Genomic DNA, 26208 nt, shown 5'->3' with positions numbered 1-26208 from the left:
GCTCTGAAGGCCGTCTGGTCACTGCAGCGCGCCGTTTCAATCAGTACGTTACCAGATTTGGTTTTTCGTACTGACCGTACCACCGTACCTGTGTCATTAGGGCGGAGCTGGCCGCGTATGGCCCCTAGTACCTGGGCATAGCTTTTGCCTTCCACAGGTTTTACCACAAAAGTTGCTGCTTGTCTCCTCTTTCTCGCCCGTTTTTGAGCTTTAGGAGCTTGGACGGGGGTTGCCTGCTTGGCTGGCTGGGCCCGCTGTTTCAGCCTCCGGCGCGCTACATTGGACCAAGACTCACCTTGTGAAAGCGTATTTGTTCTTTCATCTCGTTTCTTTTTGGCTTCCAAGTCCTCCGAGTGGGGATCTGAGCTCGTTCGTGCCCTCTTGCTTTTTCGGCCCGATTCTCTGCTCTCATCTACCTTTTGGGCCCTTAACGATCCCATGCAGCTTAACGCTTCCTCGAGAAGAGCCATACCGGTTTTTATGTCCTTGGACACGGTCTTCTGCTTGAGAGCGGTTTCCTGCATCTCGCGCAGCACTGATACCGCGTACTCCAGCAGTTCGTCTTGGCTCTTCCCTTCGAGGCTTGTGTATGAGAGTGAGCCTCTTGGCGGAGTCGCACGTTTCTCCTTCCCAACAGCGCGCTGTGCAACGACATTGGGTGAGCTGACCGACGCTTTTTCCCTTGCAGTAGCAGGTGTTGACTGGCTGGGGTTATTGCGCAGCTGTGCTTTCGCTGCCTTTGTCTTTTCCGCCGATTCGGTGCCTTGTGTGGGCATTACCGACAAGGTCGCTTTAGCGGGGGTTGTTAAAAAAAAAGTTAAAGTTAAAGTTGAAGTTAAAGTTAAAGTTAAAATTAAAGTTAAAGTTAAGGTTAAAGTTAAAGTTAAAGTTAAAATTAAAGTTAAAGTTAAAGTTAAAGTTAAAGTTAAAGTTAATGTTAAAGTTAAAGTTAAGGTTAAAGTTAAAGCTAAAGTTGAAGTGAATGTTAAAGTTAAAGCGAAAGTTAAAGTTAAAAATAAAGTTAAAGTTAAAGTTAAAATTAAAGTTAAAGTCAAAGATAAGGTTAAAGTTAAGGTTAAAGTTAAAGTTAAAGTTAAAGTTAAAGTTAAAGTTAAGGTTAAAGTTAAAGTTAAATTTAAATTTAAAGTTAAAGTTACAGTTAAAGTTAAAGTTAAAGTTAAGGTTAAAGTTAAAGTTAAAGTTAAGGTTAAAGTTAAAGTTAAAGCTAAAGCTAAAGTTAAAGTTAAAGTTAAGGTTAAAGTTAAAGCTAAAGTTAAAGTTAAAGTTAAAGTTAAAGCTAAAGTTAAAGTTGAAGTTAAAGTTAAAGTTAAAGTTAAAGTTAAAGTTAAAGTTAAAGTTAAAATTAAAGTTAAAGTTAAAGTTAAGGTTAAAGTTAAAGTAAAAGTTAAAGTTAATGTTAAAGTTAAAGTTAAGGTTAAAGTTAAAGTTAAAGTTGAAGTGAATGTTAAAGTTAAAGCGAAAGTTAAAGTTAAAAATAAAGCTAAAGTTAAAATGAAAGTTAAAGTTAAAGTCAAAGTTAAAGTCAAGGTTAAAGTTAAAGTTAAATTTAAAGATAAAGTTACAGTTAAAGTTAAAGTGAATGTTAAAGTTAAAGTGAATGTTAAAGTTAAAGTGAAAGTTAAAGTTAAAGTTAAAGTCAAAGTTAAAGTTAATGTTAAAGTTAAAGTTAAATTTAAAGTTAAAGCTACAGTTAAAGTTAAAGTTAAAGTTAAAGTTAAAGTTAAAATTAAAGTTAAAGTTAAAGTTAAAGTGAATGTTAAAGTTAAAGTGAATGTTAAAGTTAAAGTGAAAGTTAAAGTTAAAAATAAAGTTAAAGTTAAAGTGAAAGTTAAATATTAACTTCTCATTTATTCAATAAAAGTGAAAAATTTGTTTTCTTATCGGTCACCACGCTTAAAAAGGTTAACTTGAATTAATATCAAAAAAACAAAATGTTGCATAAATATTATAATTGCATAAGTTGATAATATGCAATAGCTTTACCGCGGCAGTCCCCGAGTGCCACACGTCCCTTTTTTATGACAAGTGTACCACAGTAGATGGTATTAGAGATATACGCCGCTGACAAACGCCGCCGCCGCCGCCGCCGATTTTGGCCGTTTTTCGCACGCCACCGCCGAATGTCAAAAATATCGGCGTGGCGGCGCGGCGTCCGGCGCGTTACTATATTTTATACTCGTTTAAGACCGTTTAGGCCATTTATTGTTCATGTCGAAAATTGGTCAGATATGGTCGAAAGTGGTATCAACGGATGCGCATCACTGCCAGTTATAAGAAACTAATTGCGAAATTTAACTCTATAAAACTCTAAATCTTATAAAAATTCAAAAGTTATTTAAAAAAACAGGCGCTTTCGATGTCAGCTTAACACGGAGTTTGCATCACCCAATTCAGCAAGTTATTAAAACAAAATACTAAAAGAAATGTTATATAATAAATTTATATGCTCACTTTGCATTTTTGAAAAAATTAATAATGAACAATTAATTCAAATAAAATGACCCAAGGCGGACATGTTTTTAAATTGCCCTCTAGAATAAGCGAAATCATTGATGCAAAATCCTTTAGTAGGTTCTAGGGAAATAAACACTCCTTTGAAATGATTCTTACCTCACACTTAAGTTGAGGATATATGTACGTATGAGAGAGGTTTGAAAAATCACTTGGGCTTTCACTCAAACATCTATTGTTTATTTACGAAACTATACAATAGCGTCTGAAATGTTAATCTTGATTTTCACACTTCATCCTTCAACACCCAAGTCTCTCGGTTTGACATTTCCTAAAGTTGGCGGCCCTATCCAAAACTAGTCCCTTGGAGTGAATCACATTGATTATAGCCCATCAACCAAGTTTAAATATCACCTACACGTTACGGCTCCTTTTACAATTGTGAATACGTAGGCACATATATCTACCAGGTGAGGCTTTGTCCTTCGCAAGAACACTCAAAGTGGTGAAGCAAAAGCTTTCCCAAGACAGTGGAACTAATGACCGTGTGTGATACTACCCTAACGTAGTGGACAGTCGAACTTGTCTGAAAACTGAAGCTACGCGGTCATCCATAATGAGCTCCTATATCGTAAGGCCGGAAAACAGTAGTTAACAACTTTCAACTTAAAATCCGTCGACTTTCATTCTAAATTTGATTTAACGAAGACTATTGAAATCAATGTTGTGAACACAAACGTCTGCAATCTTTGGACTACATTTTAAAAATTTTATCCAGGGTCCTTGTAAAATTTTAATTGTGTAGATGCGCCGAGGATTATACGGATTTCCACCCATGACGCAATGACATCCACTTAGACTGCTTATGATTTCGAGGGCGGCATCTTTGGCCGAATAGTCATTCCCTAACGTTTCAAAGTGTAGCTCGGCAGCATAGCGCGACAAAAGCATCCGTTGGAAAGTCTTCGGAGCTACACCTAGAGCTTCTAGCAAAGTGACGTCGACGAAGGTATGAGTTCGAAGTCGCAGTCATATAGCTTCTGTACTGGCATATGGTGTGAGGCTCAGGAGGCGTGGTAGCGACTGGTGGTAGGGATTCCTACTGTTCGCACATCGGAAATTTTAGCTCTTAAAAACAGCCGAAAAAACTGGAGGCGCCCTGTGCCATGATAGTCATGAGTATTAATAGATCATTCATAGCAACCCTAAGTCCCCTTTATGCGTGACCGCCAAGGAGCGACAAATTATTTAAAGAAATTGTGTTCGCGACGATTATTAGGAGTTAACCCTAGGTGAAACCACGCTTTGCACGAGATATACAGGCAAAAGTGTGACTATTTTATGTATCTCTATTTCTTTTCAGCAGACGCAGCAGTACCAATTCCAAAGACCGGGGTTAGGTTCGAAGCCTATCTGGAGCATGCGAACGAGGGATAATCCCTTCGCAAGGAGCCACTCCTGAAAAATTTTGAGCGGTCTGCGAGATTTTGATGCAAAAACCCCGGATCTTTCCGAAATGGCCAACACGTTGATTTCCTTAAATACATATAAACAAAACCTTTCCTGGATATTATTTTTTTAAATAGAAAAATCAAGATTTAAAGTAAGAACACCGGCGTACGCCGGCGCGCCGCCTACGCCGCCGCCGCCGGTATATAATAGAGCCTACGCTGCCGCCGCCGATAAAGTGATCGGCGTAAACCTCTAGATGGTATCATTTATTTTATATTTTTTAATCTTCTATAGTTTCTATATCTTATTCTTGTAAATTATGTTTTATTCCTTTAATTTAATGCCGTAATCCAAATGTAAGTGAAAATTTAAAAAATTATAAATCAATGTTAAATGTTAATATGTGTAATTGTGATAATTTCAAATTAATGTTGTTATTGTTTTTGTGTTTTTATTGTTGACAAATACAGAATTGCTCCAGAAGAAGCCAAGAAAATTTGGCGAAACCTCGAGCTGTAGGGTGAGATAAGTTGTTTTATTTGCACTACTCCCGAATAGATAGGAAAAGCATACCAAAAATATATAAAAAAGGAAAGCCCTTTTTTCATTTGCATTTATCAACAACTTACAATGGATACTCATGTGGTTCAAACACATCCTAGGGTTATCCGGGTCCACGTTTTGGTGTATATCTTGAGACGCTAGTCACGAAGGGGCATGAAAAATAATCTATACTATAGCAATCATCAACAGCTCCCATTTGCTACCCATATTGTACAAACACATCCTAAAGTTATCCGGGTCCCTAGTCACGGAGCGGCATGAAAAATACTATATAATCTAGCATCCATCAACACCTTCCATTTGATGCCCATATTGTACAAACACATCCTAGGGTTACTCGGGTCCACGTTTTGGCCTATATCTCGAGACCCTGTTATCCGATTTTTAAAGTTTCAAAACGCAAACCATCTGCTGAATAGTCAGAACAAAGCCTAAAAATTTGGTTTGGATAGGTGAGCCCGTTCTTGAGTTATAAAATCACAATGGCATTCATTTTTATATATATAGATAAATAATATATATCGTCGCCGGCTTGCCAGAAACATGAGTGTGCCAAAATGAAAATGTTAGGAAATCGAGTTTCAAAGTTTATTGCTCTCTCAAAATTAGGAGAATTAGTTTCTAGTGTAAAAATGTACTTATATATCATACTCACACTATGCTCTTTTAACTGAGATAATTGTTCTGATCGCATCCCTTCTATTCTCCGAGATTTAGCATAGCATTTTTCTGGCATAAAAAAAACGTAAAAACCTGTTATATTTTTTGTTAACACATCTATACAAAAAAATTTAAAGTAGTCGGATCAGGTTAATCTACGTATCCTTCCTATGCATTTTGATACGCTTAATCCGAATGGGCTATAAGAATTGGCCCAACTGGTCATGGTATGGCCTTAACCACAAAAGACGTAAAAAAATCCCTACATATTGATTTTTAAATAACGTTAGGGCCAAGGCAAGACCTGCTAGGCCAATTCCGTTGTCGGATTGGGATTCGGAGCCTCACAGTACTTTGGAAAACATCCGTGGCTTTGACTTATCGAAAGTATGTACACTGAAAGAAATGGTGCTAGTAAAATCAACAAATCGGTTCTGCTGTTCTTGACTTAAGGGAGATTCAGTGAAATTGATCGAATTATGGTTAATTCGACCGAGTTCTTTGTCAAGCGAACAAATTAGTTTAGTCATTTCAACAGAAGAGAAATTGTCGCTCTTAAGTTAACAATATTTTGTAAAATTGACAGTTTCCTAATCAATCTAACTGATTTTTTTGTTAACACAACTGATCTTACAGGCCATTTCAACGGCGATCAACTGTCAATATATGAGCAAATTTCAAAGAGAATTTTACGCTCACTGCGCTCTCTACTTTGTATTTATGACGATGGTGCCACTTTAAAAAAAAAAAAGCACCAAAATAAGAAAACCATCAAATCGAAAAAACACACAAAATGGGAAAACAACAAAAAACTAGTTTTTTAGTTATCAATACAAAATGAAAAAACCCTTTTTTGAATTTACTGTGCAAAAATTATGAGATACCGGGACATCTATCTATCGGGTACAATTTTGCAACTTCTCGTCCCAGCGAGGTCCAAGTTTTGTTTGAACGAACAGGATATTTCAAAAGTTAGTAACATTTTGTACAAGTTTTTACGAATTTTCACTCACGCGAACGAATTTAATAAGATAATAAATGACATCCTTTTTTAATGTTGATGTTTCCGACAAAATAAAAGTTTGAGTTGTTTTGGAATCGTTTCAACTTTAAGTGTTACGAAAATTAAACTTGCCGAATTACTGCCGAGTTACTCCAGTGGTGAATTACCTTCCTGCGATTTCATTCTTTACTTTTCTATAACTTACAAGTTCTCTTTTAAAAATGTTACGTCAAACATTTATACTACAAGTTTTGTTCGAAACAATCAAGTGAAAGAATCAAATCGCAGGAAAGTAATGCACCACTGGAGTAACTCAGCAGTAATTCGGCAAGTTTAATTTTCGTAACACTTTAAGTTGAAACGATTCCAAAGCAACTCAAACTTTTATGCTTTCGGAAACATCAACATTAAATAAAATTAAAGAAAAACAAGTAAGGACGGGTCTGTCTTCGGCTGTGCCGAAGACTTCATACCTTTCATGAATGGGGCTGAACAATAATCTTATCCCATTCGTAATCTCCAAATAATGCGCTGTATAAGATAAGAAATATATAGTGAGCAGATGTACATACCTAAACAATTTTAAGATTAATATAAAAAAATGGCAAACGAACCCCTTATCTGAACGATCGGTTGTATGGGATATATATTATATATAGCTCCGATCGAAATGATTTTGACAGGAAATCTTCCATGATATATGAGAATAAATATCACCAAGTTTAACGTTTTTGTATTGAAAATTAAGGGAGAAATTGCCAGAAATCTTTCTATCTGAACATCGGTTGTATGGGATATATACTATATATAGCTCCGATCAAAGTGATTTTTTCAGAAAATCTTCCATGATGTATTGATATATATATCACCGAGTTTCACGTTTATACTTTCTAAATTAAAGGAGAAATGGCCAAAAATCTTTCTATCTGAACGATCGGTTGTATGGGATAGGTATATATTATATACATATAGCTCCGATCAAAGTCACTTTTTCAGGAAATCTTCTATGATATATTAGAATATACAACACCGAGTTTCACGTTTATACTTTCTAAATTGCGGCAGGAATGAGCAAAATCGTCTTATCTGAACGATCGGTTGTATGGGAGAGATATGTTATAGTGGTCCGATCCTACCGGATCCGAAAAATGTTTAATATAATACAAAAATACATCCTTGTGCCAAATTTCATTGATATATCTCAAAATTTGAGGGACTAGTTTTCGTTCAAACAGACAGACGGACGAACAGGCGGACATGGCTATATCAACTCAGTTCGTCGCCCTGATCAATTCGGTACACTTAATGGTGAGTCTATCTTCTATATTTCTCAACGTTACAAACATCGGACCAAAGTTAATATACCATTTCATGTTCATGAAAGGTATAAAAAACTTGTTTAAATAATATAAGCTTTTATTATTGGTTAACAAAATTAACTAAAAAGTAAAAAATAAATTGACTGTAAAGAAATATAACACTTTAGAAGTTCATTGTAACTTTTAACGATAATTAGGCTTTTTCGTCTGCGACAAAAAAGTTCCATATTGTAAATAATTATATATTTTTAACATTAAAACTTTACACCTAAATTATTAAATCTTACAGTTTATATCACAGTCCTAATTATTCTAATAAAAGCGTGTTGTGATAGCAAGAAAAGGAGGTCCTAAATGTTCTTAATTATACCATCAAAATTTAACACGCTTTTATTAGAAAAATAGAACCTTATTTTTAAAAAAGTTTTTTTTTTCTTTACTTTTTAGTGCTTTTTATTAACAAGTAATAGAAGCTTCTTCTTAGAAAAGCCTTTTTCTTAAATTTAATTTAAATATGGATTTTTTTAATTTTTAGTAGGTTAAAATATTGTTTAAATTAGTTATGTAATCTTTACAAGAGTTATTTGCAACGTTTCTCATCCTAACCATTTCTTTTAATGCATCAACATTACAAGGTTTCTTCGAAGTCAACTTTGAACAGTCATGTTCTTCTATTCGAGTGTTAACTAACTTAAAATCATATTTTATTGTGGCTTTCCGTATGTCGCGTTCAGTTTACAACTACTCATTGCAGATCTCTGCACTGTACCATCGCCAAAAATCTGTAAAACAAAATCAAGTGCGCAGAAAAGTACGCAATATTTAGGGATAACAGCCTAACTTCTACGTTTGTTGCATACACAAACAAAGCGAAGTTACTTGTGTTTTTGAGGACTTAGGCTTTTATTCCCTTGTGAACACAAATCTTTACCGATAACTCTGTTATCGATTAATTTATCGAATTCTCGCAAAGTAATATTGCATTGTCATCGGAGTTATACATGTGTGCAAAATTTCAGCTCAATCGGACACCGGGAAGTGTATCAAATTTAACTTGCAAGATTTGATTACAGACAACAGCCAAGTGAAAGTAAATAAAAGCTTATAATAAAATAAAAAGGATGTTTTTTATTATCTTATTAGATTCGTTCGCGTGGTTGAAATTTCGTAAAAACTTGAACAAAATGTTACTAATTTTGGAAAAATCCTGTTCGTTCAAACAAATCTTTTGTAACAAGAGGGCGCAATTTTGCATTTCGCTTGGACGAGAAGTTGCAAAATTGTACCCGATAAATAAGTGTCCCGGTATCTCATAATTTTTTGCACAGTAAATTCAAAAAAGGGTTTTTTCGTTTTGTATTGATAACTATAAAACTAGTTTTTTGTTTTTCAATTAGAAGAAAATTTGTTTAAGCGGGGTCGCCCCTCGGCAGTGTTTGGCAAGCGCTCCTGGTGTATTTCTGCCATGAAAAGCTCTCAGTGAAAACTCATCTGGCTTGCAGATGTCGTTCGGAGTCGGCATAAAACATGTAGGTCCCGTCCGGCCAATTTGTAGGGAAAATCAAGAGGAGCGCGACGCAGATTGGAAGAGAAGCCCGGCCTTAGATCTCTTCGGAGGTTATCGCGCCTTACATCTATTTTATTTTTTTATAACACAGTTTGTTCCCGGAGTTGTAAAATATTGCAAAGAAATATGCATGTAGTTCCCTGTTAGTTAGAGCTTCACAGCTTCAAACCATCACTGTTTTTAGACTAAATTCAATTTTTCATATTCTTTAAAGTAGTCGGAAAGCAGAGAAAGACTGACTGAGGGCATATTATATATGTATATACACCACCTTTATGATTCGAGAGAACGGATCCGCTAAGTGTCGCAAACGAGTTACGGAATGTACCGAGTCTAGCTATCCATATCATTTATACTATGAGCAAACTTATATACCATATTTAATGAAACGAAATGTACGAAATGAAAATACAATTCAGCAATGTGGTGGCGTGGTTGTCGATATTTCGGCGTGGGACTCATGATTCGTGTAATTCGCACGACTTAGCGAGTCCCCTTATATCCAATATTCGGCATTTGTGAAGTTGTTGCATTTATTCGGCGCTTAGTTCTTAGTCTACTTAAAAATACTTACCACGGATTGTCTTCAGGCATCGCTCTTAAAGGTCTCTAGCAATGATAGAATATTTACATATATTCAAAAAAAAAAAAATATTTTTAGGGCATTGAGCTCGGTTCGAACCTATATCTTTCTCATTAATAGGCTCATAAGACAACAACAAAACTATTGACTATATGTGTCTCTTTATATAACTTCTACATTCACTTAATAAGAATGGTCATAGATTTGTGATTAAGCCAATTGTAGAATGCAAAACATAGTAGGAAGGGCAGGTTCTTTGGAAGAGCTTTGGAAGAGGGATCTATTGATTTCAATATTTTACGAACAAGTTTATGCATAAACCATTTTCGCGGGTAATTTCTGATAAAATATAAAAAATTATAATTATGAGTATAGTAAATCCTGTTTGTATTACTTCAACATTATTTTGCAGAATGGTACTGGCTTTGATGTCCGTCTGTGAGAACTAGTTTTAAGTTGTTTGTGTTTCTTTCGAAATATAACAAAGCTCGTATTATGGTTAAGAAGAACTAACCGGCGTTTTATAATTTTTGAAATGACATTGCTTGAGTATGATTATTTTATATAATTTGTACTAAATAGCAACATAATTAAAGAATTCAAGGATATATTATTTGAAATTTTGACATGAATATGACGGTGGGAATCACAATGATTGATTAGTTTTATTTCAATACGAGATTAAAAATTTACAAAAATTATGATTTCATTAATGAGTTGTATGTATGAAAATTGTTTGAATTCATATGAATTTGCAAAAACCTGCGAAGCAAATATAAATGAGGAAAAAGAGGTTAATAAAGACGCAATAACCGTTTAAGAGCGTGCAAAATAGACAAATGCTCTCATAAATGAAACAAGCGTTATTTTTTTTTTTTTTATTTTGCTGTTCTTCAGATGACTTTAGATGTTTTATTTACCTTGTTTTTATGTTGCTGTTCCTTTTTCTAATTTTTTTTTTTATAAGTCATCGCATTCGGTTTACTTTTTTTCACAGAATTTGTTTAAATTATCTTAATCGGTTGACTATGTATATATTATGTATATATATACGATGGATATCAATGTTTTTGTTCAGTTGTATGTTGTTGTTTCAACTGCCGGTTTTTATATAATAATTCTCTCATAATATTAATAATGATTATATAGTTTGGATTAATGTTTTCATAACTAGGATCTTAGCCATTTTCATGTTTAGTGACGTCTATAAAATTAATATATTTAGTATTTATGCATAGTTATTTCAATGTTTCGTTGTCCTCTTTTTTGGATTATACTTTGGTTTTTTGTTTTAAGAGTAAATATATATGAACGCTTTCGCGTCGTCGGTTATAGTATATATTTATGTATATATATTGTTTATAGAGTTAATGAGTTATCCGCACGCATTAAAAATATCCAATACCCAATGCACAATTCTAAATTTGTTTTTTTTTTTCTTTCAACTATCGCAGATTTTTTTGTTTTTAATGAAACTAGTAATTTCAAATATAATTGGAGCTTGCATTTTAATGTTGTTGGTATTGTAAGATAGTATGATGTACCCGTACCTACATACATATGTATGTGCATTTGTGTATGTATGTTATGAAGGTATTGAATATTTTTTAAAACGCGTGGAAAATCAAAAGGGATATTTAGGGTTAGTAAATACATAAAAATATATACATAAATACATATGTATGTATGTATTTATATATGGGATATTAATATATTTTATTAGTTAATAACCAAAACTCTTATTTGTGTAAATTTTTAGTTTGTTCAATAGCGTCGTTCGGATTTGCCGCTTTTAATGTACTCATTCATTGTACTATATAACATATACATACATATGTATATGTATATGAAGATACTATGCATATACAAATAAAATTCTCTTATGCATTTAAAGTTGTTGTTGTTTTCAATAATGTTCGTTGCTTGCTTGCATGCGAAAATAAAAAATTTATATATTTGAAAGTAAAACACTTAGTCTAAAAATTGATTAGTAAATATTTATATATGTCATGCGAAATTATTGCGAATAACCAATATTATTTAAGTATATGTTTATATATGTAAATAAATATTTATATTATTATTGAAATTCGCCATCTTACATTTTGATGAATATATTTTTGATTTAATTTGAGTTTTTTCTCTTTTCAAATAATAAAATTCTTCTACAGCCGTGCGTATCTACGAAGGCATAATTAAAATGTTAGGAAATAAAGCAATTACAATTTTTGTATATGCTTTAATTGCAAAAATAATATAATATATATATAATTATATAATCCGCATAAAAGCGTATTTAATAAATAAAATGTACGAATATTGTTTAAACTTGTTTGTTCTCAGTAGTTAAAAATCAATCTCTCATTAAATATATATTCCATCAAGGGAGTCTAACTATAAATAAGCAAAAAAGGGTGTAATAAGTTCTCCAAGGAATATTGTTCATTTTTTTTTGTTGAATAAATAATTATAAAACTGTTAAACATCAATGAATAGTTGAATAAAACATTTAAAAATTTAAATTGTTATTCAAATCTTCTACCTCAAAATTATCAATTTATATTTCAAATATGTAATATTCTGTACTTAAATTTCATAAGTTATAGTTAAAAATAAATAATTTAAATATATTTAAAAAAACATGCAACGTTTTAGTAACTCATGTAATCATAATAATAAAAACAATATGTATAATTGTCATAGGATTAGTTTTCAAGAACATATATAATAAATATAAAGTGGATATTAATATTCCCAAAAAAACTTCAATAAATATATTGGTAGGGGTTTAGATTTCCCTCAATAAAATTGTAAGTATTTGGTAAATTAAGTGCATGCGTAAATTTCGATAAGTGGATTTGATAAGTGATAAATGACTAGTGATTTGTGTTTTGTATTTTTATTGATATTTATGAGTGATAGCTGTACGTAAACTGTGAAATGGGCCAAAGCCTTTAATTGACGCCGTAATTCCCGTGCTTGATTCCAAAATCATATCCCTAAGCTGAGCATTCCTGCAAAGTTTGTTGTAATTTGACAAAAATTTCTTTTTTGCCACAATTTGTTTAGAAGCCGACGCATACAATTTCTTCTTCAAATAAAAATCTGCGAAAATTCAGTTTTGAAAAGTTTTTTTGTTGATTTCTTTCATCTTTTATAAATAAAATAGTTTTTGCTTTTCCTCTTTTTTTATAAATAAAAAATTTTAAAAATAATATATCAACTAAAAAAACTAACTGTCACTAACGTCGATAGTTCTTCATCAGCTTGTAGATTGTGTATTAAAACTGTTTGATTTGTTTTTTTGGTTTGGGCTTTTGGTTTTGTGACGGCCCAATTAACTTTTTCGCTGCTCACTAATATAGGGACCACATATTTCTCAAAATCACTTTTCTATGAAAAGCGAATGTCGTTTCTTTTGAAAAAAATGAATGCGTAAATTTACACACAAATTATGCATGTTGTTAATTATTTAAAAAAAAAAAAATTCATATACATTTTTTTGGTTTTTTTTTTTCTCAAAACAAGTTGTCCGGGTTTTGTATTACTTTTTTATATAATTTGTTTGCTGATGTTTTTAGCAAGATTTCAGTTAGCTGTGAAGCCGTTTGTGTTTATGCTGCGGCTTCTTCTTCCTCTTCCTCACCCTTGCCGGTGAGCATTTCAATCAGAGCGGCTGTATCGATTTGATTTTTGTCATCGATAACAAACTGATCCCAGGCGTCGTCGCATTCCTTGGCTGTGAATTTATCGCCAAAGTTCATGAGAGTTTCACGGAATTTATCACCATCAATAAGACCATCAACATCGAATGTTTTGAAAGCTGCAATAACAACGTCGTCTTCGTCGTTGGCACCAGCTTGGGCCATACGGTTGGCGAACAAGGTCAACAATTGAGTGAAGTTGATGGGACCTGAGGCCTCACCTAACATCTGGTCAAGTTCCTTGTCGGCGGCGATTTTACCAACGGAATCGAAGGCAGCGCGCAGATCGTTCTTACCAATAATGCCATCTTTGTCGGCATCCATTAGTTGGAAAGCCTGAAAACAAAAATTAAAAATGGAATGCGTTAAGGTCAGCACATAGAATGTAAAGCGGTTTGAGACGTTCAGAACTTTGAATCAAATGTCGGAAATGCCGTTTTTTAAGCCCATAAAATATTATTCCAACAAAGTTTATGGATCTCCTTCCTAATTTTTTCCAAAATTTTTGCCCAAATCAATATAGTTTTTATACCAACACACAAAAAATTTGAATCATTTCTGGCAAAAACATTTAGTATTGAGGACAAACTTCGTACTTTGGTTTTCTTTACTACATAAGCATATTAATTTTATATGTTATCAAGATTTGTATTTTACTTACCTCTTTGAATTCGGCAATCTGTTTCTGAGAGAAAACAGAGAACACACTGGAACCAGCGCGCTTCGATTTCTTTGAGCCACGTGAGCCACCTGACGCTCTCTTTGATCCAGTGGTTGAGGCTGGAGCTGGAGTTGCAGCTGGTGCTGGGGTTGCCGCCTCGGATGCGGCTTCAGAAGCGGTTTCAGAAGTACCTCCCTCTTCCTTGGTCTTCTTCTTCTTAACCTTCTTCTTCTCATCGGCCTATTCAATAGAAAATAGTAAATAGCGCGAAAAAAATATATATTGTGGTAAAATTACAAACACACAATTGAAAGTCTATTTTAAAATAATAAAATGTATAAGGCTATTCTATTAATCGAGTATGTTGAATAATCACTGGACTAATTAATCAACACCGGTGACTAAAAACAATTCTTTGTGTAACAAGTGAGCCAACAATATTTTTTATTTTTATGATTTTCCGGTCAATTTATTTTTGTAGATTTTTGTTGGTAATAGGCTTTTTTGACCAATCGTTTCTTAATTGCAAATAAAGATATTTATTTCAATTTTTCCAACTAACGTTTCGCTAGACTTCCTAGCATCTTCAGAGGTGATCTAATTTATTAACAACAATAAAGATAAAAAATAAACGGCGACCACCGTGGTGTGATGGTAGCGTGCTCCGCCTATCACACCGTATGCCCTGGGTTCAACTCCCGGGCAAAGCAACATCAAAATTTTAGAAATAAGATTTTTCAATTAGAAGAAAATTTTTCTAAGCGGGGTCGCCCCTCGGCAGTGTCTGGCAAGCGCTCCGATTGTATTTCTGCCATGAAAAGCTCTCAGTGAAAACTCATCTGCCTTGCAGATGCCGTTCGGAGTCGGCATAAAACATGTAGGTCCCGTCCGGCCAATTTGTAGGGAAAAATCAAGAGGAGCACGACGCAAATTGGAAGAGAAGCTCGGCCTTAGATCTCTTCGGAGGTTATCGCGCCTTACATTTATTTTTTATTTATTACATTAATTTGTGGTATAAAGATTACATTAATTTATATATATAAATTTACTTTATATATGTAACAAGAACAACACTAACATTGATTTACATACGTACAAACATAGACAACACTTACGTAATATATTTGTTATTTAACTATTAAAACTAAAAGCATCAGTACCATTTAACACTGGTATCATTGTCATACTGATTCTTAACTATAAAGCAGCTGTTTACCTTTTATGTTTATAGTAAAGAATCAGTATGACAATGAATTTAAATGGTACTAATGCTTTTAGTTTTAATAGTTAAATAACAAATATATTACGTAAGTGTTGTCTATGTTTGTACGTATGTAAATCAATGTTAGTGTTGTTCTTGTTACATATATAAAGTAAATTTATATATATAAATTAATGTAATCTTTATACCACAAATTAATGTAATATTTTTATCTTTATTGTTGTTAATAAATTAGATCACCTCTGAAGATGCTAGGAAGTCTAGCGAAACGTTAGGTGGAAAAATTTAAATAAATATCTTTATTTGCAATTAAGACCCGATTGGTCAAAAAAGCTTATTACCAACAAAAATATTTTTTATTTATTTATAAACATAAGCTATACGCCAATATTTGCAAAGTTATCAAAAAAAAAAAAAAAAATTGTATAGGTTCACACCAAAACAAAAAATGTGTGTATATTTTCATATTAAAAAAGTTTCGTTCTTCCACAATTAGAAACAAAAAGATTTACATACATATTTAACCCTCCGATTAGCGGTGAATAAATTCAACACATCTTAGTGTTGTCGCCTGGCCAGACGAAATTTTACACTTTGAACTTTATCCACAAATATTTGCATTTTAATTTAAATTTTGAAGAAAACTCGTCGCACACTGATAATTGAATTTTTATTGATAAATTTTTAAATGAATTCGATCTATGAGGTTTTATAGGCTTAAAAATATGTTCGTCTAGCCAGATGACAACGCTAAAATGTGACATAATCAACTTTGGTACAAAAAAACAGATAAAGTAAAAAGAAACAAATTTCGATTTCGGAATTATTATAAAGACCGCCTCTAAACTTAAAAAGTCACTAAAGTTTTTCATGATCGGGTGGGTAGCAGTAAAGTTATCCACGAAAATAAAGTCTTCTCGACTGGCCAGACGCCACAATCTATCGGAGGGTTAAGGCTGTCGACAGGGTGGAAGTGAGAAGCGTTGCTCGCCTAGCATAGCTTATAGCAAACACTCTGCCGTCATCCTAAGACTTGAAATCACTGTTTTAGAAGCAAGTCATCTTATAACAATTTTCTTCTTAAATCTTTTTTATTATAAGAAAATGAAATTTCATGACCATTTAATTCATTGTAATTTATGAGTTTATTTTAAACATCAAGGAAGAATATCATTGCAGCTATATGAGACCTACATATTTAGGTACAATTTTTGTATCAAATGAGTTTGTTTATGTAAAGAGGAAGCTATTCTACAGGCTCTTCAAAATTTGGATAGTGAAATTCGGCCATTAGTTGATTAGTTTTAAAAATCGTTAATCAAAATCTGCTCCCAACTCTAGTCAATTTTAACTTTAGTTTAAACTCGCACTGAAAAACCAGGCATTAATAAAAAAATTTAGTTAACAAATTAAATTAATAAATCGAAATAAAATTTTGTTGCTTTCAAAATTATAAAAAAAACAAAAATACGCTTTTAGATAAGAGTAGATATATTTTTATTATAAAACACGCACATTTAAACTTTCGACTATTGTGTTATTCCGAAGTTAATAATTACGCAATATATTCACTTTGCACTTAAATAAGCCATTAGGCATGATATTTCCGTACGTGTGTGAGTGTGCGTGTACGCATATATTATATACATATATATATATATATATATATCATGTTACGCATTCCATTTTTAGCACATACTGTGAAACTATGAAATAACACAATGAAGGATTGATTGCGAAACAGATTTCGGCTAACTAAAAGTGCATACTAATTTCTAGTCCGAAGAGCAATCTCATTGTATTCGTATTTACACGAACCTGCTTACATTTGTATTAAAAAATGATGTGTGCTCGAATTTTCAAAAACGTTATTTTTATATCAGAAGATATACATACATACATATGTATGTACGTATATTTTAAATTATTTTCTTGGCATGAAAAAAGTTATTTTTACTTCATTATTATTTTATATCGGTATTTCTTTTTCCTACTATTTCTTGCGTGTATTGGCACAGTTCTCACAAAAATATGTATAAACACCCTTTTTATATAGATACATTTTCTTTTTTTTAATTTCGGAATTCATTAAACACCCGGCACACTTTCTTTCTTGGGATAAATATTTAACACATTTTTTTTTTAAATCAGTCCTTTTTATATATTCGAGTAGTCCTTACCATCTTGCTGTGCTTGTTTCTGTGTTGTCTGAACGGATCGAGCGGTCAGAGCACACTGAGTGGTCTGGCTGATTTTATCGGCAAGACATTATTTCTTTTGTAGAATTTTCGATGGTTCTTCCGAAACGCACACATTCATCTTCATACTCATACACACGCAAAGTTAAAATGTAAATATGTTGAATGTGGTAATACTTCGTCCCCTCCCACTAATGGCATGATCGAGCCATTGAATGTGGTGTTGGGCTTTCGGGCCATATTTTCTTGTCTTGATTGTTACTGCCTTGGACTTTGGTTCGTATTAGCGCATTCGTGCTGCTTTTGTAGTAGCTATGCAATGGTGTGGTGTGCCTGGTTTTTGGACAGGCCGTATGGGCTATGTGAGCAAAATTCATGCTGTGGTGCTCTGAACACATCTTAAATGTATATACATACATATGTGTGTATTTCTTTATTGTGTGTGCTTAAGGGAAGGTGCACATACATACACATTGTGATATACATACATATTTCTAATTGTGTGCTGTATGTATACGCACTTTTCCTGCGCATTTATTCGATGCTCTATAAAAATCTATTTTTAAAAAAATTTCACTTTTGTTTTTTTTTTGCTTGTTTTCGTAAGCTGAGTGTATGTGTATGTACAGCTTGGAACACAAAAATAGCAGCAAACATTATTAACAAATTTTATAAATTTTCTTTTTTATGTATATTTCTTAAAAAACATTGTGGATAAGACAAGTATGATATCTTCTGCATATACATATGTCAAAATTAATAATTGTATCTCTTTCCATCACCCGCTGAAGACGTGTGCGTCGCTATATTGAACATCCTGTCAAAATGCTCCCAAAATGCAAAAATGTAGCCATATTAGCGGCTCTGGGAGTGTTCGAAAGAAAAGTTTTTCGAAAGATTTATGGACCTCTACGCGTTGGCGATGGCGAGTACCGAAGAAGATTTAACGATGAGCTGTATGAGCTTTACGCAGACATCAACATAGTCCAGCAAATTAAAACGCAGCGGCTGCACTGGCCAGGCCATGTTATGCGAATGAAAAATGACGCTCCCGCTAAGAAAGTATTTCCATCCGAACCCGCCTATTGAAGCAGAGGAAGAGGGTGACCCCCACTCCGCAGGAAGGACCAAGTGAAAAACGATTTAAACTCCCTTGGTGTGACCAATTGGCGCAAGTTAGCAGAGAGAAGAAACGATTGTCGCGCCTTTTTGGACGCCCATAACCGTTTAAATGGTTAAGCGCTAATTAAGTAAGTAAGTAAGTAAGCCATATTGAACATCCTGTCAGGCAGTTAACTGATAAGATATCACACTTGTTTTGTACACAATGCATTAAAAAAATCTTAATTGCGTTTTGTAACAAAAACTAAGTTTTCATAAAATGTTTTAACCCAGATATGCCGAACGTACTACATGTAGTACACCTGTTATTTTCAAAATATTTCGTAAACAGTAATTTAAACTAAATAACCAACCTATCGCTGTGCTACTGTACAACATCGGCATCATAGTTGGCTTTGAAAACAATTCTGTTGCTATTCCTTGATTGCTTTTTTCAATATCAAAAATGCGAATTTTGTAAAATTGTCAAAAGTGTGAAGATTACGCGACACAATCGGTAAGAAACAAATATCTAAGCCTATTTTGTTTGTTCTTATAAAAAAAACAACACATTTTTTTGTTTTCAGTTTTTATTTTTAAATGAAATAATAAGTACTCCAGAAGAATAAAAACGATTTTTGCTATATAGCCAAAAATTACTCCTTTTTCCTTGTGCACCTACAAAATCGTTTAAAAAATAATTTATCTTAATTTCTGTAATATTTTATGTTAAAAGAACGGTATTAAAAAAAATTGTGGAAATTGCTTCACCAGGAGGTCCATCAGCATATCTGGGTTAAAATTAATGTTCAGTATACATAATTTTCTTTGAACAATTTATTAAAGTTTTTTCAAAAATAAATAAAAACAAGAATAAATGATAAAAACCGTTAAGAATTTCGCACTGCAATTTTCCGTTTGAATCCATAAATATACATAAAATAAATATGTATATAAAAGTATGTATGTATATTATGTATGTGGCATTTATAATCTTACTTTATGTTTTGTAATGCTTTTGTCTAAAATTCTTATTAAATAAAAACAAAAAAATGTTTTCGATTCCGAAATAATTGTGAACTAAATCTAAACATTTATTAAAGGGAAATAGTACTTGCATACATACATATATATGTACATATACATATTTTTTGCATTTAATATACATATGCTTCAACAATAAATAATACACATGAAAACTTGCTTCCCTTACTCTTACCGGGCCGGCAGGTTGAATGAGGTATTATCCCGAGCCTGTGGCATTCAAATGGAATTCCGCTGCGTTACGCAATCGGTAGTCACTAATACAGTTGAATTTCGCTATAGTGTATTTACACGTGATCAAGAAATTAATCGTCGTCTGACTGTCAATCTAAGAGTTGAATAGGCTGCACTTTACTCAGTTTTTCTCCGGTATTTCTGCTGCCGGAGTTAGTAGCGGGTTTGAGGAGGAGGGGGCAGGGGGGGCGAAGGGGCGATTTCCCACCCTCCCCCAGACTAGATTTTTTTTCCAAAATTTATTCGGAACAAAATTTTTTTCACGAAGTCCCAGAAACCCACTAGTTATATGCAGTATTTGTATAAATATAATAATGGATATTTCATTGTTACTTTTCATAATGCAGTTTTTGTATGCATCCTTTAATGGAGTATCAATTTTCAAATAATATTAGCGCTCAACAGTAAGAATGCTCATGCAAATCAGTGCAATGCTCAGAAATATTTGCGCTGTTGATAATATACTGAATCAAACCTTACTTTGTTGAATAAAGTTTATTCAAAATCTTCACTATCACTCTACACATTTTTCACCATTTTCTACTGGGCATTTGTCATCTCTGTAGAAACTGCAGTGCACATATTCAATTACAGTAGAATCGCGAGAAAGTTAATCGCCAGTTTTCGAACTTCTACCACTAAAGTGGTAGATCTACCACTATTTTTTCTTTTATTTGAAGTTCTACCACTTCTACCACGCAAGATCGGAAAAAGGTGGTATTTTTTTATAGAAGTTTTTTGAAGAAACCTTTGCTTTTCCACAATTTTTTGAGAGGAGAAACAATATTATTTGTAGAAGAATAGTTTTATAAAACTCAAAATACCACCTAGCGATGCTTTGATCACCATTTAATCTCTTTTCCTTTAGGTTTTTAGTACATAACTGCCACTTCCACATACCTATGTATATATAGGAAAAGAAGTGAGTAATATTCACTACTTAAAAATATTTCATATAAAACCCAATGCTACCACTTTTTTCATAAATCTACCACTATTTTGTGAAAAATCTACCACTAAACAAAATTTTAAAGTCCGCACACTGTTAATCGCTCGGCTAAGTTGACCGAGTATGAGCGTCCACGTCCCGCTCTAAAAAGTTAACTATGTATTAGTTAACTTTTCTCGAGCTCATCAATTTTTTCAAATCTAACCGTTTGTTTGGCAATAAAAAAAGTGCGGGCATTCCCCGAATTCCTGTGTGAAAAATTATTGTCGGTGTCGCGTGGCGCAAATGTAGTTAGTCATGGGCATTTAAACTTGTGAGTTGTGTACTTGTGTTAACTTGTGTTAAATGTTGTGTTTTGGTTAACTTTTTCGCGATTCTACTGTATTAAGCTTAGAATATAAAAAATTTTTACCTAATTCATTCGATTTACCGACTCGTGCGGCATCGTGAACTATTAAATATGTTTAATTAATCGACAATTGGAAGTTCGAGTGACAAATAACCAGCAAACTAAAAGATCGAGGGCGGAGGAACTCGAAAATGGTATGTACGAATTTTCCATTAAAGTGTGATTCGGGTTTTTCCATCGAGCTATTATTGCTATTTTCATATAATCGTTAAACATTTAATAAAATCTCATGAATCAGACTGATTTTTAACAGAGTATAAATAACAGTAGCGAGCAATATATTTGCACTAGCTTTTTTTCGTGAGATCACTCGGATATAGTATGTTTATGCATATACTGAAGTCGCGGCTTTTTTTTAATATCAAAAGAGGAATCTTGTGTCTACGTATTTCTAATTCGCTACATCAATCAGCATCAAAAAAAATTCAAGTAGATAAACTTCATAACATGCAAATGTTGCTCACTGCTTCTACGTGAATCAAAGAGAATTCTTAAATAACGTGAAATAAATATTTACAGGACGGAAACTCTGATGGCAAAGATAATAAGAAGCGACGAGCTATAAAGAGCATCAAAGAATATTTTTGCAAGCTGCCAAAACTTCAAGAACAGGTCTGCGATGATACAAATGTAGAAAACGGAAGTACTGTTCCACTTTTAACTCATTCTGATCGCGATGCTAATACATTGTTGGTTGATAATAATAATGAGAAAACGTTGCATTCAACATCTATGAATACTGAATCGGGTTCGAATGTACCTATATCACTTTCACAAAATTCTATTGTTGAAAAATACGGCATAGGTAATTTTGTGGGAAAAAACATTTATTAGATGATTATACAAAGTACAACTTACTAAAATATCCTTGGGTACCAAAGGAAAAATAGAAAAGCGATACTTTAAACATCATTTTTTAACTGAATATGAGTGGCTTGTTTCTTCTGAACAAAAAAAGGATGTTTTTATAAAGTAATACTGGTGACTAGAAATCGAATGTTCCTCTCAATGCACTTGTCAAAGTTCCTGTCACATCTTATATGAGTTTGCCGGGGATTGCCCGTATCGCTTTTAAATGTATGAAAACATTTATTTCAAGCAATTTTTAATTTTATAATTTATTTAATAATTTGGGAAAAATTTAAACAACGTGATATCAGGACGTGACATCGTTTGCAAAGTTGTCCGGTAAAGGTGTACTAAATAACCACGCTATTAATAAATACCACTCTAAGTCAGCCCTTTTTAGTCAAGATGTCATAAATACTTATAAAAATCCAGGAAAGGAAATCACTAATTTGCTTTCTTCTCATCGCATGGAACAAGTTGAGAAAGATAGAAGATTGTTGGAGATTATTATAAAAACTATTCACCCCTATTTTTTTTTTATTCACCCCTATTCTGCATTTCGACTTGGATTGGAATTTTTTCGATTTTTCAAATTTGGTATTCTCTGTTCCAATCTCTTTCGATCGAACTTCGAATCGTTCGATTTTGTATATTCTGCATTTCGATCGTAGTTCCGTTTTTCTAAGTTGCAAATTTGTTGGCGGAAAAATATTTTCTTTTTATTTTTTTATTAATTTATAACAGAGTTTTAACAAAAATGTAAATAAAACTTGTTGAAAAACGTAAAAGGCTTGATGGTGATTGTTTTTTACATGTTTCCAACGCAAGTGCAGTATGAGACGTTGGCTAATTTAATGGCAACAAAGCGGGATATGATGACTCCTGGGAAGCCAGCCTTCGCATAAAATTCTTGCTTCGCTTGTATTTTCTCCTGTTGTTGTTGTTGTTGTAGCGATAAGGTTGCTCCCCGAAGGCTTTGGGGAGTGTTATCGATGTGATGGTCCTTTGCCGGATACAAATCCGGTACGCTCCGGTACCATAGCACCATTAAGGTGCTAGCCCGACCATCTCGGGAACGATTTATGTGGCCACATTAAACCTTCAGGCCATTCCCTCCCTCCCTACCCCCAAGTTCCATGAGGAGCTTGGGGTCGCCAGAGCCTCGTCTGTTAGTGAAACAGGATTCGCCGCGGATAGGTGAGGTTGACGATTGGGTTTGGAGAAGCTATATATTGCGCTGGCAACCTAAAAGGTTGCGCTACACAGCCCTTTTAATCTGGTATTTTAGTCGCCTCTTACGACAGGCATACCTACCGCGGGTATATTCTAATCCCCTAACCCGCTGGGGTACCTCCTCCTCTTCACTTTGTTCAAATGTTATCCACTGAGGGCATAATTTTGGTTGCATTACATCCAGAAACGTAGGCAGTGACTTTGAACCTGTTGACTCTCCCATTCCTGCATTATAATCCGCCCCTATTCCACACTGGTAACTGCCTTTTGCAAAAAATCTCAAAGCAGCTACTACAATATTAAGGGCAGATGTCGATGCCGAAGTCCATGGACGAATTTGCCCCGCAAAAGTATCTAACACATACTTCAAAGCATCCTTATTAAGTCGAGTTTTTTTTAAACCTAAATAAGAAAATAAGTCATTAAACTTTACCACTTTTAAGTTCAATTTCTTACAATTCGTCACTCATCTGAAATGGATTACACAAATCTCGCAATATATGCCTTTCCATTCTCGCCTGGCCATTTTCGTATGCGTTGTTTTCCAACTCCACAAATAATGCCGCGGCTATTGATTCCATTATAATAGACAGGTATAATTTGTGTCTGTTCGTTGGGTCCGGTTATATGCCAAAGCAAGCTGCCGGAGTAGAGGAAGGTTAAGCGAAAACGTAAACAATCCTTGCGGAAAGAATAAATAAATATTCATAAAGTATTTTAGGCCAGTGCAATGAAATTAGCATCCATAAAATTCAGAAAATGTCAACTATATTCGTGCAGGAATCCGTTTTAACAAAACTTGCTGGCCACGGCAGGGAATTGGCCAAAAGAACGACAAAAACACACTTACAATTATGAAAACACTTCACTCAAAAAAATATAAAACGGCGGCAATATATTCTATTACTTTTTTTGTACAAAATGGCGTGGATAATAAAATATAAACGTTTTTCAGTGTGTTTTACAATTTTTCTTTAATTTATTTTGTTCCAATGTTCACACATTCCGTACAAACAGCGGATTTGGAAAAATTATTTGCTCTTCCTCTTATCGTTACGATTCCGTCGTAATGCAGGATACCCAACATCGATTAAAGCGGAGCGTAGAACGGGAACGTAATCGAAATGCAGAATAGGGGCAATTTAGGGCAATTTTGAAATTTTTAGTCGATGCAGGTCATAAAGAGCTTGAAGAACTTCTAAATTCTACACATCCAAGAGCTACTTATATAAGCAACACGACTCAAAATGATCTTATTCAATGCTGCAAAGATGAAATTCAATCTCTTTTAATAGAAAGGGTTGAAAAAGCTAGATATTTTGCAATTATTTACGATGAAACTACTGATTGTAGTCATAGAGAGCAACTCAGCAATTGTTTGCGGTATTTAAATGATGGCAATGTAAGAGAAGATTTTTTAACTTTCCTTGATGCGTACGATTCGATCCGAGAAGAAGATGTTATAAATGGAGAAAAAAAATTTACAGGTGTAGCCTTGGCACACATAATGATCGATATTTTTAATAATTTAGGACTACCCTTCGAAGATTGCGTTGGAATTGGAAGGGATGGATATTCTGTAATGACATCAGAAGTTAAGGGAGCTGTGCAGGAACTCTTTAAAATATGTACCAATGCTAATCATTGTCCGTGTTTCACCCATTGTCTTAATAACTCGCTTGCGAAAAGGTCGAAAGTTCTTCAAACAAAGGATTGTATTGCGTTGATGAAAAAAATTATCAGTTTTCCAAATCAGTATCCGAAACGTACCATAGTTTTCAAAAAACATCTGCAGGAATCATTAAGTGGACTATGTGAAATGCGATGGTCTGAAAAACACGATGGTATAATGCAGTTTGAAGAAAACATCACAAAAATTGTTGCCTCGTTTCAAGAAATTTCTACTTGGCAAGATTCAACAAGTTCTGAGGCCCGTTTTATGTTGAAATCTATTTGCGAGACTGAGTTCGTGATCTCAATGATTTGTTTGAGCAATGTACTTTCTGTTACACGACCACTAAGCTTACTTTTGCAAACACCATCAATAGATTTGAATCAAGCTTCTGAAGCATTGAGTGACACTTTGCGAACATTAAAAAACCATAGACTTGAAGCAGAAAGTCGTTTTTCGGGACTTTACAAAAAAAATAGTCGCTTTAGCAGATGAGTTGAAGTTTGATATTGTCCTCCCACGAATTGCTAAAACGCAAATACATCAAGCGAATTACACTTCATCAGACGCTGAAGAGTAAAAGCAATTTATATACCTCTTCTTGATCATATAATTCTTGATGTACAAGGTAGATTACCTGAAGATACATTACAAGTTTTTATACTCAGTTGAGCAGAGCTCACAGAGTATATTAAGTTTGATTGGATAACGGTTGGTTGTACATATATAAAGGAATCGAGATAGATATAGACTTCCATATATCAAAATAATCAGGATCGAAAAAAAATTTGATTGAGCCATGTCCGTCCGTCCGTCCGTCCGTTAACACGATAACTTGAGTAAATTTTGAGGTATCTTGATGAAATTTGATATGTAGGTTCCTGAGCACTCATCTCAGATCGCTATTTAAAATGAACGATATCGGACTATAACCACGCCCACTTTTTCGATATCGAAAATTTCGAAAAACCGAAAAAGTGCGATAATTCATTACAAAAGACCGATAAAGCGACGAAACTTGGTAGATGAGTTGAACTTATGACGCAAAATAGAAAATTAGTAAAATTTTGGACAATGGGCGTGGCACCGCCCACTTTTAAAAGAAGGTAATTTAAAATTTTTGCAAGCTGTAATTTGGCAGTAGTTGAAGATATCATGATGAAATTTGGCAGGAACGTTACTGTTATTACTATATGTACGCTTTATAAAAATTAGCAAAATCGGAGAAGGACCACGCCCACTTTTAAAAAAAAATTTTTTAAAAGTAAAATTTTAACAAAAAATTTAATATCTTTACAGTATATAAGTAAAT

The 26208-nt window shown here is 33.6% G+C and overlaps 1 protein-coding gene and 1 long non-coding RNA gene across 2 annotated transcripts; both read right to left on the bottom strand.

The window, feature by feature from the left end:
- Positions 1-12734: 12734 nt before the first annotated feature.
- Mlc2 (myosin light chain 2) lies at positions 12735-17545 on the bottom strand. The gene is made up of 3 exons (XM_067763652.1): positions 17388-17545; positions 13986-14225; positions 12735-13660 (listed from the first exon to the last, which is right to left on the bottom strand). The coding sequence occupies exons 1-3, from the start codon at positions 17388-17390 to the stop codon at positions 13235-13237; spliced, it is 669 nt and encodes a 222-aa protein (XP_067619753.1). The 5' UTR covers positions 17391-17545; the 3' UTR covers positions 12735-13234.
- Positions 17546-23678: 6133 nt separating this feature from the next.
- LOC137238539 (uncharacterized) lies at positions 23679-24487 on the bottom strand. Its single transcript, XR_010949211.1, has 2 exons — positions 24075-24487; positions 23679-23864 (listed from the first exon to the last, which is right to left on the bottom strand). It is a non-coding gene; the product is annotated as an uncharacterized lncRNA (long non-coding RNA).
- Positions 24488-26208: the final 1721 nt, after the last annotated feature.

The sequence above is a fragment of the Eurosta solidaginis genome, chromosome 1 (genome assembly GCF_040869045.1).
Source record: "Eurosta solidaginis isolate ZX-2024a chromosome 1, ASM4086904v1, whole genome shotgun sequence".
Taxonomy (NCBI): domain Eukaryota; kingdom Metazoa; phylum Arthropoda; class Insecta; order Diptera; family Tephritidae; genus Eurosta; species Eurosta solidaginis.
Note: the sequence above shows the minus strand (reverse complement) of the source record. Positions and strands in the feature narration are given on the sequence as shown.

Coding starts and splice junctions, on each gene's coding strand:
- Mlc2 (XM_067763652.1), bottom strand. Junction 13,661..13,985: donor AGATTGCCGAATTCAAAGAG/GTAAGTAAAATA, acceptor TTTTGTTTTCAG/GCTTTCCAACTAATGGATGC.